The sequence below is a fragment of the Orussus abietinus genome, unplaced genomic scaffold (genome assembly GCF_000612105.2).
Source record: "Orussus abietinus isolate OABI.00-Male unplaced genomic scaffold, Oabi_2.0 scaffold9, whole genome shotgun sequence".
In the NCBI taxonomy this organism is placed as follows: domain Eukaryota; kingdom Metazoa; phylum Arthropoda; class Insecta; order Hymenoptera; family Orussidae; genus Orussus; species Orussus abietinus.
In genome coordinates, this window is record NW_019396004.1 from 1 (window position 1) to 19,105 (window position 19,105).

Sequence of the window (19,105 nt, forward strand, 5' to 3'; positions counted from 1 at the left end):
GACTCTACGGGACTCTACGGGCACACTACGGGACTCTACGGGACTCTACGGGCACACTACGGGCACACTACGGGACTCTACGGGCACACTACGGGACCTTACGGGACTCTACGGGCACACTACGGGACTCTACGGGCACACTACGGGACTCAACGGGACTCTACTGCACTTAACAACAGCGGCATGGTATTACCATCACGAGTACGTGAGCCACCAACGGCGACTGGTAGATGGTACCGCCACCGCGAGTACGCGAGCTCCTACCAGAAATTCGTTGCGCCGCCCTTGGGGGCAAAAAACGGTGAAAGCTAACGTACGAAACCAGAGGGCAGCACAGGATGCGATCGCACGATCCTGCCCGTGAGCAATCTCCCAACTCATCTCTGTTATTTATGCCTGTAATATAATATCAATAAGTATAAAAATCATGTTCGCGACGAGAAATTCATTCCGCGTTTTAACGCCCGGTAAGCAATGGTCTTGTTGGTTAGGTAGAGGAAGCCTGGTGCAACGAAATTAGAATGCTTATTTTTATTTTCCTTTAGTTATGAACCGTCCGATGACTATCGCACGGAAGGCCGGTATCAAGCACTTAGTCCTACCGAAAAAATTCGGTGAGTCTGGTTGTATACTTTCCATTTTACAAGCATCTCTGTGATGAGTTATTTTTATAGGTTTTTGTTTGTGATTGATCATTGGTTTTTTCGCGATGTAGATATCGAGTTTCCGGAACGTCCTAAGCTTAAAATTATGGAAAAAGTACCTCAATATCCTGCTGGATTTCGCCCCTTCAAGTTACAGAAAAAGTTGAGGTTAATGCGGGGGCCTGAACCCTTTCACACGACGCTTGTGCATAAACAGTACGGAATCGTTGTAGGTATTTCGACTGATTTTAGCCGTTAACGACCACTTTTATAATTCCACTCGAAGACCCAAGAATTAATAGTAATATACTTTAGGCTACGGGTGGAGGTCGGATGGCTTATAAACATTTTGAAATGGTTCGAATGTCTCTGATCAGAAAGCTAGATTATGACAGGATGTTTGCAATCTGGCGTATCGATGCCCCTTGGCAGCCGATAACGAAAAAAGTAAGCTACGTCTATTGAGATCGAAAACATTGGTAGGAAGTCCGAGCGACATTAATTTTATATTCTATGTAACTTTAGAGCCAGGGACAACGTATGGGTGGAGGGAAAGGCGCTATCGATCATTACGTTACCCCTGTTAGAGCAGGTCGAGTCATCGTCGAAGTAGGAGGTCAATGCGAGTACATAGAGGTACGGGCATAGAGAAATACTTTTAACCACATTGAAACGATCTAAACTATTCTCGTACCGTGCGTAGTACGGGTATGTCAATGTTACGATGCTTTTCCTTAAGGTGGAAAGGATACTACAAGTTATCGCTAAGAAACTGCCCTTTGACGCGATAGCGGTTAGCCATGAGAAATTGAACGAAATACAAGAGACCGAGGAAAGACTAGAAAGGGAAAATCTAAATCCCTGGACTTTCAAATACATCGTTCAGAACAATCTCGGTGGCTGTCTTAACTGGATTTCTCCGGTAGATAAACTGTGGTTTGGAAAATACCGTTAAACCATACCTTTTGTGAATACATGTAACGAAATAAAATGAAAAATATAAACCGCATTCTATTCTGCCCGAGTAAAAGTATTTTCGTGGTTTTATTTCGACCTGAACGGCAAAGAAATTAATTTTAGCGACGGACTCCTGATCGTGGAATTTACGGGGTCAATCAACGGATCGGGTAATGCTTATGATACAATTACAATATTTTATATCTTTGATGACGGTTTGGTGGTAACAACAGGTAAATACTACATATTGTACATTGAGTAGGCAATAGTCTTATCTTAACTTGTCGATAATGACAGTGACGACCATGACAACGACTTTGACGATGACGGTGATGACTGATGGCAACGATGATAACGATGGTGGTCGATGATGATGATAACGATAGCAAAGTTAATAATTATACTTATCACCACTCTAATGAATTTCGATGCAGCGGAAGTCGTAACGATGCCAAGTAATGCAGAAAATGATCATCGTCGTTATCGTCATCGCAAATCGTTTCCTTTTTATATTCATATACATACTTTTATATATCTTAAATAGTCTCTCAATACTTTTGCGGCTATCAAAGGAGCGAGCGGAGGGAAGAGCGTTTTGCTCCATACCGGAGAAATTTCTGAAAATTTTCACGAACTAATTGCCGAATATTAACGATAACTATTTCCCGCCGTCGCGATAGGGACGATAAGAACTCCTGGGACAAACGTTATCCTTCTCCATACCCTCGGGACTCGAGCAGTCGGGTTCCTTTCCCTCGAGCGCAATTTTCACGGAAGAAATTAACTCGGGAAGCTATCGCGCGATTCGATTTCCAAAAAGACGTTCCTGCCCATCGGGTACCCTAAGTCGGGACGACCAAACTGGACCAGGGTGCAAGAAAAAGTGCGACCGGTGATCTTCCCGCCCCGGTTCGCCTCGGTTCGCGCCGGGGTCTGCCAAGTCAGGACGGAAACCCTTATCGGTATCAATAGGATGAGAGAAAAGTGACAGTCTTAAGGCTCGTGGTGGGTCGTCTAGGAAGCTAATCGAGAGATCGGACGACGATGACGACGACGAGGGCGCAGCATTGGACTAGAATGTCGAGTGTGGAGTATACGGGACACGCGGATCCACGGAACGATCACCCGCTGGGACAGCTGACGAGTCCCCGCGGCTAACTCGAACGGAGACATCGAGGAAGGGGTCGTTTTCGTAAAGTCCAGGAAAGTCTCCCCCAGCAGGCGATCGACCGTCGCGCACCAAGTCGGATATACATTGGTCGCGTCGAGTTTATTATTAATAACGTATGCATACCACGCGGCGGCGCTAAACACACAACTTTTATAGGTACCTTACCTCTAGATAGTTTTCTCGGCTTTAATACGGATGTTCGCGGCGCCCCCGCGGCGAGTAGCCCTTCGCCGGGTCCTGGCAGGACGTTGGCAGGATTTTGGCAAAAGACCCGACCAAGTTCCGTTTCGGCCGTTGCGCGGCCGAGGTTAGCGATTTCCAAGACGCCCTTTCCCCCTGATTTTCCGCCTTCCCTTGACCTCTCGAGGGACTACTCGGCGCGTGGGCTTTCGAGGGACACAGTGGCCGTACCTGCCGAATATTAAACGCTAGTCACTGGGTGGTCCGCCCCGTAAGTCGGCGGGGCTCGACCGAGGAATCCCTTCGCGGACCACGAATTAAGCGTCGGGTGTACCACTCGCGTCCTGCCGTGTAAAATACCGCATTTACATTGACGGAGGGTCAAGGGAATGCCCGACTAGTGGCAGTCGAACGAAGCCACTATAGGCGTTGACGAAACCGAAAATATCTCTGACACCTATGACCCTAGTCGAGGGATTTTGGAAGTTTCGCGCCGATTCGGTCGAGGATGCTCGAGCGGCATAAATTCCGGGCAAATCGGTCCTAAACCGAGCGTACACCAACTCGCGCAGCGAAGATCTCCACTTCGGGAAGCTAGGCTTTCGCTTTAACGGGCCTAAGTAATCCTTGCGGTATAATAACGCGCGATTATTATGTATGTACAAAATCTTACATAACGCAACATTTACAATCATTACGACGCACGGATCAATCGAATAAATACACATCTTCTCGAAAAGTAACGCGCGGAAAATGGCGAGCGAGCCGCCCCGAGGTGGAGAAGAGCGCCCTCGTCCGTCTCCAACGTAATTCTGCAATCCGGACTCGAAAGGATAGCTACTCTGCACGGTAATGGAAGTTACATCCCTTTAGCCGCGGATTCGAGAAGTACGCACGGGGGAGCGGAGAGCTCTCGTTCGACCGGGAGGTCCATGCAACCTCCCCAAGCGAAACGCCACGCGTAAGATCTCGCGGGCCGGCGATATATGATACTTTCTGGTTTACGGGTGCATGGAACGAAAAAACGTTTCCTACAAAAGTTGTGCCTCGTGAGACGACCGAGAACTTTTATGGGAGGCGTTTTCGAGCCCGGTGCCTAAGAGAGGGAGAAAGTCGGACTCGTCCGAGGCTTCGCCCGGCGGGGCGCGACTCGCGCTAGCGCAAACCGAGGGCGAACCGTAACGAAAGGTACGAAAGTACGCGTAAAATCGAACGGACTTATAACACGAGCTGTACAGATTTGGATGTGGCGACGGTGGCTCATTTATAATACACGTCGATAAACGATGGCTAAGCTAGGTCGGGGGGGGGGGGGGGGGTCGAGGGAGAGGTCGAGGAAGGGGAGTCCGGGGGTGGAGGCGAGGGAACGCGGAAGAGTATACATCAGCGGAGTATTAACGATCGGCGAGGGGTATTCGGGGCGATGAGGTGACAAGGCGGACAAGTGGCGGCTTCGGAGAGGTTCGTAGCGCGACGAGAACGCCCGCCCGTCGCGGATAACGAAACGCTTGGCGAGCGCCGGTTCCCCTTTCCTTCGTCGATCATCGTCGATATGTATCGAAGGAACTAGTAGCGCGAGCGAGGGCTCGCGATCGGTGACGACTAAGCTAAGGTACAGCGCGAATCCACGGAAGCTACGCCGGCCGTGGCCCTCGTCGACCGAGCCACGTCCACCGGCGCCGTAACTCGGGGAGGCGCTGCCGGGATCGCGTCGCGGGGCGCGACTTGTGCTGCTAGGAAGCTGACTAGAGTATAGCCTACGGCCGCGAGCCCCGCGGGAGGGGCCCGTCTCGGCCAGGGCTCCGGCAAGATCGGACGCCGTCCGCGTCCGATCCGGCCTACACCTAGGCGTTCGACTCCTTTAGGTTATCGAAGTACTGCATGATCTGCTCGTAATCCATGCCCAGGTTCAGGTCGTCCAGCGAGGTCTCCTCCTGTTCCCGGCTCGCCAGCATCGGGTTGCCCACGATGGTCGCCCTCTTGATCTCTTTGGACTTGTGGTCTCTGGCCCGCTTCTCCTCCCGGTTGTTCCTCGGCTCGACGAACTCCTCCTCGTTGGACCGGGGTACGTCCTCCCGCGTGCCGTTCTCCGCCTTGGATCGGTAGTGGGACTTGGAGTGGTGCTTGCCGTGCCGATGGTTCCCGTGACCGCCGCTGGAGGCCCTGTGGTGGTGCTTCCTGGGGGTCTCCGGGAGGTGGGCGGTGACCCCCGTGTTCCGGTGCGGAGGTACCGGGGGCTTGTAATCCCCGTTGCCGTTGCCGTTGTCGTTGTCGTTGCCGTTTCCGTTGTTGGCCTCGGGGCCGGTGTTTGGCGTCGCGGTCGCCGCCGCCGTCGCCGTCGCCGTCGCCGTCGCCGTCGCCGTCGCCACCGTGGCGGCGATCCCGTGCGGCGGCAGCGGTGGGGGAACGTCCTCGTTGCTGCAATCACGTAAACGCGGAATCGATCAAGCCACGTCCTCGGACCCGGGGATTCCGGAATCCCGAACCGATGGCGGCGGCGGCGACGGACCACTTACTCGTTTCGTGACCCCGACGACGAGACCCTCGGCTGGGGACTCGCCTTGCTGGAGGAGCCGCGCGACGGCGGCTTGTCCTTCTTGCAGTAGGTCGTGGTGTCGATGGGCACCGAGGTGGAGGACCGAACCGAGGGCAGCTCGATGTGATTGGGGTTGTCGAAGCTGGTGCCGAGCTCGGCGGCCTCGTCGTCCGCTTCCCCGGCGAGCGGATTGCTGGTCACGCGCACCTGATCGCAAAGGAGCGTCCGCTAAGTAGGGACTCCGAGGCCCTCGGCTGGGTCTTTCGGAAAAACGAACGAAGGAGGAAAGTCACCTGCTGGGGCGCACAGGCGGCTCGCTCGAGGGTGGCCCTACCGAGCCAGACCCAATCGTGGGCGTTGGTGGTCGACTCCCTGGGTCTCCGGTTTCCCGGAGCCAGCTGGCTGGCCGCGGCTCTGGCGGCTCCGAGGACCGGGATTCCGGGCATCGGCGAGTCCGTGGGCTGGGGCTTGAGCTTGCTCGCGTAGACCACGCAGGAGACGAAGAAGACGACGATGGCGAAGCAGAAGGCCGCGAGCAAGACGTACATCCCGATCTCCAAGGACGTCATGCGCGATCCTCCGTCGTGGCGAATGCCGACGCCGCCCATTCCTCCTGAAGAGATTCCATTAGCTGTACTACCGGGACCCGGCTGGATGGGGTTTCGTCTTTCCGCCGGCACGCCCTTCGCCCGGAAAGTGGAACAAAAGGGGAAGAGGGGACGGCGGGAATCGGAGGATCGACGAACGGAGACGCGCCCTAGCAGAGAAAGAGACCGAGAGGGCGCTACGGAGTCGACGGGTAATTTACCGATCAGGATGTCGTGAAGATCCGGAGCGACCTCCCTCCCGGACTTCCTCTCCCGGTGGGAACCCACCGGTCCGCTTCCCCCTCCTACCGCACCTCCGCCGCCGTCGTTCTGCACGAATTCGGGCCGATTGTGGAGGTCGCTCGAGGCGAAGTCGACCTCGACGTTGACGGAGGCGGTGGCGAGAGGGGCCCCGGGCGTCCTCGGAGAGCCCTTGGTCCTTCTGTTGGGCAGTCGACACGCGTCCGCCAGTTGGAGGGTCACCCGGAGGAAGTCTCCTCGGCCCTCGCCCACGGCGATGACTCTGGGATGGTGGGACGCGACCATTGGGGCGAAGGCCACCACTTCCGGATCCAGACTCTCCACCAGCAGGTGGTAATCGCTCACGGCCACTTCCCTGAGGGGCGTGCGAGTCCCGTCCGAGAACTCGATGTCGATGTCCAGGAGGCCTTCCTGGGATCGGGAGGAAAGAAAGATGCGAGAGATCAGTTCCCGAGACGAGGCGTTCGGATCGAAAACTCGACTCGACCGGAACCCACCTGATATTGCGCGGTCAGTCGCCTGGTGACCGAGGTCTCCGCGACGTATCCGTTCTCGATCGCGGTGTCGGGACTGATGGTCAGCTGCAGTCCAGAAACCACCCTGACCGACAGCCTCGCGATGGACACCCTGTCACTGACGACCCTGACCTCCTTGGCCCCGACGACCCTTCCGGTGATGGGCGACAGGACCTGCACCTCGGTCCTGCCGACCCCTCTGCCCTGTACGGTGCAGCCCTGGAGGGTCGCCACCCTCGGGTCCGACACCCTCAGCAGCCCGATCACGAGATCGGTCACCCTCAGCCAGGTCCTCCGGTTGACGAAGTAGCTGACCCTGCCGGAGTCGTGCCCCGTGGCGACGAACCTCGCGTGGACCTCGACCGGGCTCTGTTGGAATCTCAACCTGCAGTTCGGACCCCGATCTATCGCGTTCCCGGCTCCTTCGTCCCACCTCTCCCCCCGGAAGCGATCCTCCTCCGCGGCGGTCCTCCGCCTGCGTCCGCGTCTCTTCTCCAGAGTCCGGGTGGTCCCGTCCTCGACCTCCGCCTCGTCCTCCACTTCGTCCTCGGTCCCGTTCAGACTGCGCTTGTTCTTGGCGATGGAGTGCTCCTCGGGCACCTTCCAGCCCTTGACCTGGCTCAACCTCGTGTCGGCCACTCCGACCTCCAGCGGGAACTCTGGCATCCACACGGTGAACCTCGCGAGGCCCGAGTAGGTCCCGTACTTGACCAGTACCGAGGCATTGCTGGACCCCTTTATCTCCGAGCCGTCAACGTAGACGCTGCTGCAGGACGACGACACCTGGAATCAGGGATCGATTTTCCTTTCGTCCGTTTCCGTCCCCCCTCTCGAATTATCCCGAGGAGGTGGGAACTCCGAAGGGAACGCGGGACGACGTCTTCCGACGCAATTGGCACGATTACCCGGCAGTCACGAGCGAGTCCTTTGCGAGGGAATCCGCCGGTCCCGACCGGAGCCAGAACCGGGGCCGGCCCTTCCCGGATGCCTGGCTTCTTTTCGGAGACGTTCAACGAACTCCTGGCACACTCGGCCGGGAGCGGGACCGTAAAGGCGCCGTCTAAAATTAGCCTCGACGTAAGAGGCGTTTACGGGAAATTACAGGGCGCCAACCGATCGCGGGATCCCCTCTTCGGACGCGGTCGTTCGCGGATAAAACTAAACGCGTCTCCTATATCTCCCGTCGACTACCCCGGGGTGTAAAATTTCCGACGAGCGACCGCCCCTCCGGACCCGACCGCGGATATCCGGACTCTACCGGCCGGATAAACCGATATCCGGGTATCCGGTTTCCCGGTTTCCCGGATCAACGCGGCTTCCCTTGGGACCGACGCTCCTCCAGGAGACACCCTTCCGCGAAATGGGACGGGACGGAGTTTCGCGATTTCTCGCCCCCGACGCCTCCTGGGGGATAAATTCTCGGTTCTCCGGCTCCCCGGAACTCTGGATTCCCGATCCCCCGACTCGAAAGTCCGGGGCTCGGGGCCCGGAATTTGAGGATCAATTTGCACCCCGGCGAAAATCAATCGGCGGCCCGCGGGGTGGTCTTGGCCGCCTCCCGGCATCTCCCGTGGGACTTCCGACAATTTCAACCAATTTCGCCCGCGCACCATTGCCGCGGATATATCGCGAAATATCGTCCGGGTTTCCCTGGGATTACTCGAATCCTTTCATTCCCGGGGCGGCTCCTCTCCGCGATTTTTCCGCGGCGGAGAACGATTCCATTTCGCGAGGACCCCCGCAGCGTCGTCCAGTGGAATGTCTTTACGGGGTGCTTTTTAAAAACGACGGCTCCTGACGGGGACTCGACGCACCGCCTCGTCCTCTCGCGCGGAAATGGGCGAAACTTCGCATCTCGATTAGCGCGAGACCGCGGAAAAATCAACTCCGCGATACTCGGCCACTGCATGCATAATTTACGAGCGGAATTTGCAAGTCGCCGCTTCTTGCGAGACGCTAATAAATCCCGGCCCGACCCATTTGGCCCGTGGTCCAAAATGGCCGGCGCCTACCTACCTTGAGGACGCTCTCGTCCTCCGAGTGGCAGGACGACTGCAGAGTCACGTCGGCCACCTTCCCGGCCTGGCTGACGATGAACACCTTCATCGCCTGGGACACCTGCCTGCCGGTCAGCACCGCGGTGTTCATCACCTCCCAGTTCTGAAACCGCCCCCGGAGATGTAAGTCCTTTAGAAATATGGAAACGTGCGTGTCGGTGGAGGGATCGCTTTTCCTTCGGAATGGGCCCAGACTCCGCTCGAGGCGGGATGAAAAATTAATCCGTAATCTATTTCTGGGATGAATTCCCCCTCTCCTGGGGGTGCAAGGACTTATACGGAAAAAAATTCCGATAATACGCGATCCAGTTTAATATGCACTTTACCCCCCGCGGTCCCTTCCAGAGCTCATTATCGGGGTTTTACTCCGCATCGCGCGGCATGCTCCCACTCGGAAGGGGATTCATAATTTTAAATGAAAACACATTGGGATGGAACGGAACGAAGCGAACCCCCGTTTGCGCTCGACGATAAATCTCCCGATTTCTTTCATCGGCCGGTCGGAAAAAATGTCCCTCTGTCGCAGCAGGCGACGCGATTTATTAGAAGGAATCGAGGATCGACTTGCCGAGGCAAATCGCCTCGGTCTTCCAGGACCAGAATCGAGTTAACGAAAGTACGCTCGATTTACGCCACGATACTTTAGCAGACTTTTGATACTCCGGCAAAAAGCTACCGGGACCGGAGGTGGGGCCAGGAGGTGAGCGAATCGGGAGAAAGGGGAGGACGAGATAATTTCTCGGGCCCTAATTTTCACTTCTTTCTCAAGAAACCTCCGCGGACGTGCGGACGTGCGGGCGTACGTACGTAGGATGACAAAGGAGAGGCACAAAGAGAGGGAAAAGTTTTCGAGAAGAAGAAAGAAATCCCGGCGGAAAATTTCGAAAGTATTTTCAATTGGACGACGGAAAGTCTCGGCTATTTTCCCCGGACACTTTTCGGGTTTCATTCGAAGAAGCGAGCAGTAGCATAGATATATCCTCGAGTTATAACGCGGGGCACGGAATTCTTTCGACGACTTCCGCGTTTCTCGTCTCGGACTCGTAGCGGCTTCGATCGCCTTGAGTAAATCCGAAAAGGCGATCCGCCGGCTCCCTCTCCGACCATTAACTTAATTGGTCGGAGAGGCCCTCGAGATTCGAGAGCGATGCTCTCGCTGCAAATTTCGGAACAGCCCCGGGCTCCGAGAGTTCGCTCGGCGGATAGTTTCGCACGTTCGAGCCGAAGTCAACGTCGACCGATGATACCCACGGCACGGAACTTTGATAAGGGATGAAAGAAAGGAGAGTATCCAGGAGAAGGGAAGTTCACGTTCGGCTCGCATCGCCAACGAGGACGCAACCGCGCCCCGGAGCGGACGCTCGAGGTCCAGGCTCGATTAAAAGACCGAATATACTCTCTGAAAGTTCAACGTTTGCCCTCCCCGGGTGGACCAACGGACTCGTCCCTGTTCCCGTTTCCGTCCGCGATTCGTGAGTCCCTAAAAGTGTCCGCGGCGGGGGTCGAAAGACGCCCCTTCCCGCTAATCGGAGTCCCGGGACACGGCCGAGGTTGCGGTGTCGAATCTGCGCAGTTGCGAATTAAAATCTCCATTATTCTCGACTGGCCGTTGGGCGGGGTCTCGCGGCGGGGTCTCGCGGCGGGGTCTCGCGGCGGGGTCTCGCGGTGGGGTTTCCGGGCGCGAGTCGAATTCGACGTTTCCAATCAACACGGGCTCCGTATCGATACGCCACATCGGTATATCCGGTAACAACGTTTTCCCGCAGGTGCGGGGGGTTGCGGATGTACGAATGCAAGGGATATCGCGTGCACGCCGACCGGTAAAGGGGCCGAAACCGGGACCTGGAGAACGCGCGGTTATTCCCTGCCTCTTCCCCTCCCCGAACGAGACGCGTATCGATATACGAACGCTTCGGTGAATTATGTTATTTTTCTTGCTTTTTTTCCCTCGGTCCTCTCGCCGGCGCTTTTTTCATGCGGCCCCCGACGCGCTCGCCGGGGATGCGAATAATTTTGTGAAATAGACCAACAAGGAAGGAAAAAAACCACCCTCGCGGTTCCCCTTCCCCCGGAACCAGGAATTTACTGCCGCTCCCCCTGGAGATACGTCGCGGATCTCGTCGACGTACCCGTGGAAACGATGTGCGCCTCGCCCGGGATCCATGGATCCGAAATGCCGCGGTCTCCGCATTCCGCGGAATTCGGAATTATTTCCTGGATCTCGGCGCCTTTTTATGGATTAATGATCGGTGCGGATTTAACTTGGGATTAGTGCCTAAAACGCGTCGATGCGTCCACTGGCAGAGGAACGACCTAACGAGGCCGAACGTAACGGAAAATGATCGGAAGGCGATCGGGCTCGAATTCGGCTCGTTTCCCTTCTATCGACGCAGAGGAAGGAAACTGCATAATGCATCGGCTTCATTAGCCGAGTACAGCTGCCAATAATTAATTCGTCGTTCATTAACGAGTGCCCCTTTCCGAGCCGCGTTAAGCGCCGATTATTGGCCGCCGTAACGTTAAGCGAGTTTAGGAAAACCACCCTTGCGACCGGGGGTAGCAAAACTGGGGGGTTACATAGAAAATTGCTGACTTTGTTAATTGTGAAAATTGGCTGCAACCATAAATCACTATTTTCCCTCGAAACGGGGGTACGGAGGGCGAGGCTAGCCATTCGAGGGTGGTTTCGAGAGGTTGGCGAGGTCCCGGCAATTACGAATCGACGAAAGGTCGGTACCCGGGGGAGGTCGGGGGCAAGAAAACGCGGGAACCCCTCGCACCCCGACGCCGATGTTTCTGCCGCAGCCCCGGCTTAATGGCCGCACTAAATCCCGGCGACGACACGGTCCAACTTCCAAGTTGGACCAACTAGACGCCAACTGGTACACCCTGCCAGTGGGCCGAGTTATCGCCCGGGCGCAAAGTCCCCGGAACTTCCCTAATTGCCCCGCGGCGCGTTACTCGAGAAACGAGCGGAAAAAGAAGTTAACTCGGGGGTCGTCCCGTCGCAGGGCCGCCGGATCGAATCCGGCGGAAATCGCGCGGAAGAATCATCGAACAACTCTCGGTGGTCGGCTCGGTCGGTGGCGCCTGGACGGCACCAGGCCCGAAAATTGCACCGATGCCCGCGGTTTTTCTTTCTCGGGAAAGCATTTGCCCCTAAAAACCGCGAGCGTTCCACAACGGACAGGCCCGCCGGTAGCGTTAATTATTATTAATCCGACGCGATTACGCACCCGCGGCAGTCGGTACGCAGGCCGGAGGCGGCTTTTAAAGACGATCTCGGGCACGAGGGGTGCGTGCACGTATGGATTCCAGAGGGAGAGGAGCCGTAAACCATGCGACCATAAACCGTAGCCCATAAACCACGAATCCTGTCGGCGACCGGGCGCAGCCATTAGCGTCGCCGGAGGACGACAAAACGGGATCCTGGCCCCTGGAGGGGGTCCCAAGGGCGACGCCAGGTTCTCGGGCAGGGGTACGAGGGCGCGCCCCTCGCCGGGTAAATAATGCAGGGCGAACGGGCTGCTCCATCATTCAGGAGGCCCGGCGCATCCGGAGCGCGCCAAAGGTGAGAGGGTTAAATCGGAGTCGACTCGGCCCGGGTCAGGGACCGCGGACTCCTCGCGCCCCAGCAGAGCGGAACGACCCGGGCCCGTCGACATTCCCTCGGCAAGTTGGACATTCATCCCGCGGGAGACGGAACGAGTCGCTTTAACGCGCGTCGCCGAGTGTCGTCGCAGAGAGTCGTCGTCGAAGCGGGAAACGCTCGAAGGGGCTCTGGCTCGCGAGGACCCTCAAATCCTTAAAAAGGAAGAACCGGGACTCTTCTCCGGGAACGAGGCGAGGAGGGCCCGAGGAAGCTTAATTAAAAACTTGGTTCCTCACCTCGGCTCCTCCGAGCGCGCGAGACTCCCTGGCAATTACCTTACCGGATAATCAAGAAGCTCGCCGAGTTCCTGCCAAAGTTCCGCCAGGCGCGCCCTTCAAAGGAATATGTAAGCGAATTAATTAACTAATTAATTAATTAGCGATTTCCTCAACCCCGCATTCCCCGGCGGGAGGTATCGCGACTTGCCCGGCCCGAGAGAGCGATACTTTCCGACACCGACGAGATCGCTGTTTCTTGGCGCCCCAACCGCCGAGAGGAGCGCGAGGGATGCCCGCTCCTCGCTGGAAATCTTCCCTCGAAATCTGCTCCCGACGAGGCGCCGGAAGGATTCGATCGCCGGGGTTTCGAGAATTTACAGCCATTAATATCGCCAGCCCGGTGGGTGGAATACGAGGGGTGGGGATCGCGAGCATAAATGGAGCGACGTCGTCGGCCGAAGTAAATGGGGATAAGCCCTGCAAACTACCCCTTCGACCTTTCCTTTCGCGCCCGACCTCCGGGGTTCGAACAAATGAACCTATCCGTCGCTTTCTGGCCCATCCACCAAGAACGGCCTCCCCCCGACCCTAGGAATTTTTAATATCGGCCACGGTAGAGCACTTTTGTTGATAGAGGAGACGAATCCCGACTCTTCCGCCGCCCGATCGAGTCCGTCGATCGCGATCGATCTCATCCCCGTCCCGCCCCGGTGCCCGCTTCGGGCTCGGATCGCCGATAACGAATTAAACCCGCTTGATAAAGCTCGGGTTCCTTGGTCGGCCGCCTCGGTGCCGTCCGTCCTCGCGGTACCTTCCGGGGGGTAAGAGGTGCATCCCGATCCTCGTAACCCCGGCAGATACCTTGATGTAAAGAAATTCAGCGAGGTGAACGTCAGGATCCCGAATGCCTCGCGACCGGTCGGGGGCGCGCCGATAAAGGATTCGAGCTATCGCTCGCCCCCGGCGTTTCGATAAATGACTCGGTGCATCCCCCTCGGATCGGAGTCCGTCCTTGTCTACCGTTTCGTTCGAGCGCCCTCGAGGTCTCCGTCTATTCGGTAACCAAACCCGAAAGGCTCCCTTAGGTATATATCACCCGGGTACATGGCGCACCTGTAACCCGGTAACTACGTAGCCATGTACCCGCGTAGTTTACCGCGAGCTTTCGAGACCCCGGAGCACGAATCATCGGCCGACTCTCCGATATCGGGCTCATGAATACCATAGAGGCGCCCAAAGGATCACTCGTTGCATCGCGCGTCGCCCTCGCCCTCGCCCTCGCCCTCGCCCCCCTGCACGCCCCGTCCCTCGAGATCGTCGATCGCTCGATCCCGGCTCCGTCGGCTCTCGTAAACCGAGCAATCGAGTTCCTTCCTCGATCGGGGGATGATTCGTGAGGTTTTAGGTGGCCAGGGTGCCGGAACCCGGATGGCGTCGACGTACCCTGGGATCGCGAAAGTTGCGAAGGTGGATCCTGCATTTCGATGAACCCGTGCCAGTCCTACCGGAGGACCGTGAGTGCGACTTGGAAATGAATGCCCTTGTCGTCGCGCGGTCCTCCTTCGGATTCATCCGGGGTCGCGTCGTAGTCGCGTCGTAGCCCCCATCGTCCTAACCCACATAGAATGCTTCGATTTCCTTCTTCCTGACGTTCCATTATTGGGAAAAAAGTTTCCGACTCGGGAAAGCCGGAAAGGAGACGTCAGAAATTGGGGGTAGTTCAGAGATTACCCAAAATCTGACCCCCTTGCCGGGTTCTGGGTCCAAGGGTGGTCTTTCCGCGCACGTGCGGTACTTATTTACGAGTTCACGGGAGGAACCGAAAGCCCGGAAAGAAACGCCGTCTCTCCCCCTGGAATCGACCCTCCGTCGGTTCCATCCCTTGCAGGCGCCGCCCCGAGGGGGGATCGCGGGGGGTAACGAATCGCTCCAACCCCCGGCACGTATTCGTTCTATCTCTCGGGCTCGTTGTCCTCCATCTTGGCCTGTACCGAAATTACCGCGACCCCCCACGAACCTCTTTCCAATTTTCCACCTTTCGCCTCGCACTCTTAAGAGGAGTCGAGCTATTTTGCTTTCGCCTTAACTAACTGCTCCCGCGGTCGTCGTAACTCTTTCCCGCGGTATGTGTAACCCCCGATGAACCGGTCACCGGGGGAACGACGTTTCCAAAATCAACGAATATTCATTCCCTTTTACGTTCACGCCCGTAACCACCCCGCGAGAGCCCCGACATTTCGCGCGCCCTTTACATCCACCCACCACCCCCTGGACGCCGAGGGTGGACGCCGATGCTTCGAATCTCGCCTCTGGCCCGAATTTCCTTTCCCGGGGTGGAAATCGATCGATCGCAATCGGCACCGACTCCAAATCGAATTCCGGCCGGGATTTCTTTCCCAATTACGAGATCCGAACTCGTATCGCAAGTCGTAAATAATAATGCACAGATTGCGGGTTTACGGGAGACAGGGGAGGGTATCGCCGAATTCGGGCATGATTGCGGTGATACGCCCGCGCGTTCGGAATTCCGTACATATTTCCGGTATACGCGAGCACCGCACGTCCGAACGGGGTGCACGAGTCGAAAGGGGCGGTTTTAACGCGGAGAATGGAGAATATTGAAAAATATCGATAAGGCGCCCCGGCGAAGAGCCGACGTCGGTCGCAGCCGCCGCGACGACATCTCGACGTATAAATATGCTAATGGGTAATTCATCCCTCGCGAGCACGAACTCGGGGGCGGCTTCGAGTCGATTCGCCGCCGCGAAAATCTTTACTCGCGATGATCGATCACCTTGGAGGATTCGGGAGATCCCACCGAGGTCGAAGGACTCCGAGTTTCGCCTTTGTACCGGGAACCCAAATCGCTGCTGCACCACCTCTCGGGGGTCGAGTGAGAAGTTCCGGCCGGGGTCGTCCATCATCGGAGACGCGAAATCCACCCCGGTCTTTAGGCAGAGATTAACGGAAGAAGCGTTCCTATCGCGGTCAGAAGTTCTCGGATGTACGCCTCTTTCGAGGGTGGGAACGCATCGCGGGAGTCACCGGAGAGGGTGACAGCAACGATGCGGACGAAGACGAAGAGCCGTGCAAGCATGCGCAAACTATTTCCGGAGCACTCGGACGGTATTCCCCTCCGTCCACGCACCCCCCTGGCACCTCCAGCGAGAGGGCGAGATGGAAATGGGGGTGGAGAAAAAGCGAGAGGAAGCACCGGAAACTATTTGCTCGGCCGAGATAGATACCAAGGGTAGATGTACGAGAAGGAATCCACGGTTTTCGATCTCTCGGAAAAGCACCCCCGAAACCCTGAAGAACCGAGTCGCTCCCCACTACTCCCTCGTTGAATCGAGGCCTACTCTTCCGTAACGTTCGTTTCCGTTACGTTCGCCAAGGGATGAAAGGAGAGGAAAAACACGAGCTCCATAAGAATCTAGGGTGTGCGCGAGCCATCCTCGAGGCGCGAAATAATCCTTATCCCTCTGATATTTCCGACGGTCTCGCCCTCCCTTCGAATGCGTTAATTTCCGCGGTAGGCGTCGCATTCTTCGATTACTCTCCCCGGCGATGGCGCGTCCCTGGGGTGGAATTCCCGCTTCCGGCGCACCTTTCGCCCCCGGTCGATCGCAGCACCCCCGTCGGACGTTTCGGGATCGCGAACGAACGCTCTCTCGAAAACCGGGAAGGGAAGTTCCGCGGAATTTTTCATTTCGCCCCGAGAGACGGGGGACGGGGCGGTCCTCCGCGAGGAAGGGTCGCAGGCCGAGAAACTTGGCTCCTTTAAGCGAGGACTCGAACCCCCTCCGCTCCTCGCCTCGTTAAGCCCCGACACGAGTTTCGGTTTCCAGGGCGCCAAAGAACCCCCACACCCGGACACCCGGTTACGGCGTGCCGCGACTCGCCGCCACTTGGGCGGTGTGAAGCCACCCCTCCCCCGGTCAACCCTTACCGAAGTTTCTTCGAGAACGTTCCGTCCTCGGTGAAACGAAAGAAAGAAAATTAATTCGGTCGGCCGATATCCCCCGGGGAAGGTCCCCGTGCGGAGGTGGAACGCAATTCGCGATTCCCTGTCCCTTTTGCGCGTCCGCCGGAAGGTTCCTCGAGGAAGGAAAAATTGAGGAACGCCGCCCTCACCTTGGATATCGGGAGGACCGCCTGGATGTCGTCCTTCTGGATCTCCAGCCTCGCCTGCAGCTTCCTCCTCTCCACGTGGTGGTGGTGATGGTGCTGCTGCCCGATCGGAGCGGACCCGGCCGAGGAGACGTTCTCCTCTTCGCCTTCCAACAAATAGCGGACGCTCCACACGATCCGACCACTGTCCCAGCTCCCTCCGGCGTCCTCCTCGCTCGCCTCCAGCAGCATCGTCAGGATCTCCTCCGCGGACCTGCAACCGAGTCCCTCCGTTAGACGAGAAGTTTCCGGCCGCTCGTTCCTCCGGCCGCCAAGGAGATCTTCGGGAAGGAGGCGGGGATCTGGGTCGCGGTCTGGACTTCCAGGACGAGGTGGGCCAGAAATGGGAATACTGGCGACACGAGGAATCCCTGTCCCACCTCGACTCGCGAACGCGACGTAACTGCGTAATTACGCGTAACGACTTTCGGACGAGCAATTTCAAGACAAGAGCCGGTCCGTTTCGGGCGTTAAACGGGAACGGCGGAGCGTGTTTGGCCGCGGGCTTCTTTTTGGGACGCCCGGAGCGGGAAATGCGGTTAGCGCCGTTCGTCGCCGATTTCGGGATTCCGAGCCGGAAGAGCGGATAGTCCGGGAGCAATTAGACGGATAAGTGAAGTGCGACTGTACACGTCGGCGAGTAGATTGAATTACGATGTAAATTCGCACCCCCGGCGTCGTCGAGCCCATAATTCCGAGTCGAGTGACACCCGACGTCGATCCGCCGTCGGGCCCGCCGACGGATTTCATTTCCCCGGGTAAATAGACCTCGGAAGTCGCCAGCTCCCGATTCCGAGGGTCCTTGGCTTCCTTTTTCCTCCCCCGCGCCCTCCTCCTGCTTTCCAGGAGGAAAAAATCCCCATTCTCTGCCGGGACGGACTTGATTCCACGTAATTCGTCGAGACCTCCCTCCGAGTCGTCACTTTTTCGGAGAGATTCCGGGAAATCAGTCCACTCGTTCCACGGGAACAAGAAGAGGGTCAGCCAAAATCTTCAGAAGTTTTCTTTCGTCATTTTCGTAACGACGATGACGGCGGGACATTCGGAGATTCTACCGTTTGACGGTTCCGCGCGCGCCCGTTCTGGTCGGCGGTTTTCCGCAGCACGGAACGAGGAGGGCGGGCGCAACGCCGCGATTATTTAGCGATTACAAACGAATTTAACGAGCAAGGGTCGCCGCGACGCCATCAGGGCGTTAAATCGCGGCTTGATGCCACCTCGTCCCTGCTTTTGATCCGCTTAAACGCTCGCGAATTCAACGCGCCGAGTTGCGGCCGCTGGAAAAGTCGGAAAAGTCGGAAAAGTCGGACAACTCGGGAAACGGGAGCGTAACGAATTACGCCAGAGGATAACGCGAAAATGTTTGGATAACGGACCGACCGCGCGCCTCCGCGGGGGCCACGGGCTTCGGGGACGGATCGACGACGTCGGCCATTTAACCGGCAGCGGGATGCGGAAAGGAGGCTCGGCGAGTTCCCGGGAGCTCCAGGACGCCCGGAAAGCTCGGTGCTGGCCAATTTGTGTTAAGGGGTCGCTCGGGATTTCAACTTTTCCGGGAAGATCTCGCTTGACCGTCGTTTCGTTCTCTCCTCGGTATCCCGGGGCCTCTTCGGAGACGCGGGCTTCGACGTTAACGATCCCTTCCCGGTGTCCCGACCTCTCGACGGAGGGAGAGAGAAACGAGGAGTCGGCAGAATTCGAGAAACGGCAGTTTCGCGGGGCGATCGATCGCCGATATCCGATAGCCATTACTTCCGTGGCGAATGCGTCAGCCAATCCTGCCTTTCGATCCAATAAAAGTAAACACGCGCAATCCGAGCTCCTCTTCCCGCCTCCGTTCACCTCGCCTCCAATCGATCTTACTTTTTGCTCCTCGCTTTTCGCCCGACAACTCCCAAAATCGAACGGCGCGACGCGCCGCGACGCGCCGCCGTTCGACCATTTCTCCCATCGGCGGAGACGGGGCAGAATTCTAACAGACTTCGGGCGGACGGAAGGGGAAGGGCTGCGTACTTCGTTTAACGGAAACGACGACGTTTCCAAGAGCCGTTCGTGGAAGAAAATTCTGCTTGATTTCGGCCGAATCTCGTCGATTAAACGTACCTTAAACGGCCCGTTAATCTCTCAACTTGGAAATTTCGTCGCTTAACGGAAGTC

The 19,105-nt window shown here is 57.2% G+C and overlaps 2 protein-coding genes across 2 annotated transcripts in view; one reads left to right on the forward strand and one right to left on the reverse strand.

Moving 5' to 3' along the window:
• Positions 1–377: 377 nt before the first annotated feature.
• On the forward strand, positions 378–1,677 carry LOC105701060 (39S ribosomal protein L16, mitochondrial). Its single transcript, XM_012427482.2, has 6 exons — positions 378–467; positions 546–614; positions 716–873; positions 960–1,091; positions 1,170–1,280; positions 1,384–1,677. Exons 1-6 carry the CDS (start codon positions 428–430, stop codon positions 1,597–1,599), a joined length of 726 nt encoding a protein of 241 aa, XP_012282905.1. The 5' UTR covers positions 378–427; the 3' UTR covers positions 1,600–1,677.
• A 2,601-nt stretch (positions 1,678–4,278) lies between these two features.
• Positions 4,279–19,105, reverse strand: part of LOC105700993 (transmembrane protein 132E) — a 37,541-nt gene continuing 22,714 nt past the window's right edge. Inside the window, exons 4-10 of the mRNA XM_012427363.1 lie at positions 16,913–17,162; positions 8,868–9,011; positions 6,834–7,634; positions 6,297–6,747; positions 5,782–6,101; positions 5,469–5,695; positions 4,279–5,370 (exon numbers count right to left, since the gene is read on the reverse strand). Of these exons, the coding sequence (XP_012282786.1) occupies positions 4,797–5,370; positions 5,469–5,695; positions 5,782–6,101; positions 6,297–6,747; positions 6,834–7,634; positions 8,868–9,011; positions 16,913–17,162 (2,767 nt within the window). The 3' untranslated portion in view covers positions 4,279–4,796. The remainder of the gene's footprint in view (positions 5,371–5,468; positions 5,696–5,781; positions 6,102–6,296; positions 6,748–6,833; positions 7,635–8,867; positions 9,012–16,912; positions 17,163–19,105) is intronic.

Coding starts and splice junctions, on each gene's coding strand:
- LOC105701060 (XM_012427482.2), top strand. CDS start 428: ATGTTCGCGACGAGAAATTCATTCCGCGTTTTAACGCCCG. Junction 468..545: donor ATTCCGCGTTTTAACGCCCG/GTAAGCAATGGT, acceptor ATTTTCCTTTAG/TTATGAACCGTCCGATGACT. Junction 874..959: donor ATAAACAGTACGGAATCGTT/GTAGGTATTTCG, acceptor AATATACTTTAG/GCTACGGGTGGAGGTCGGAT.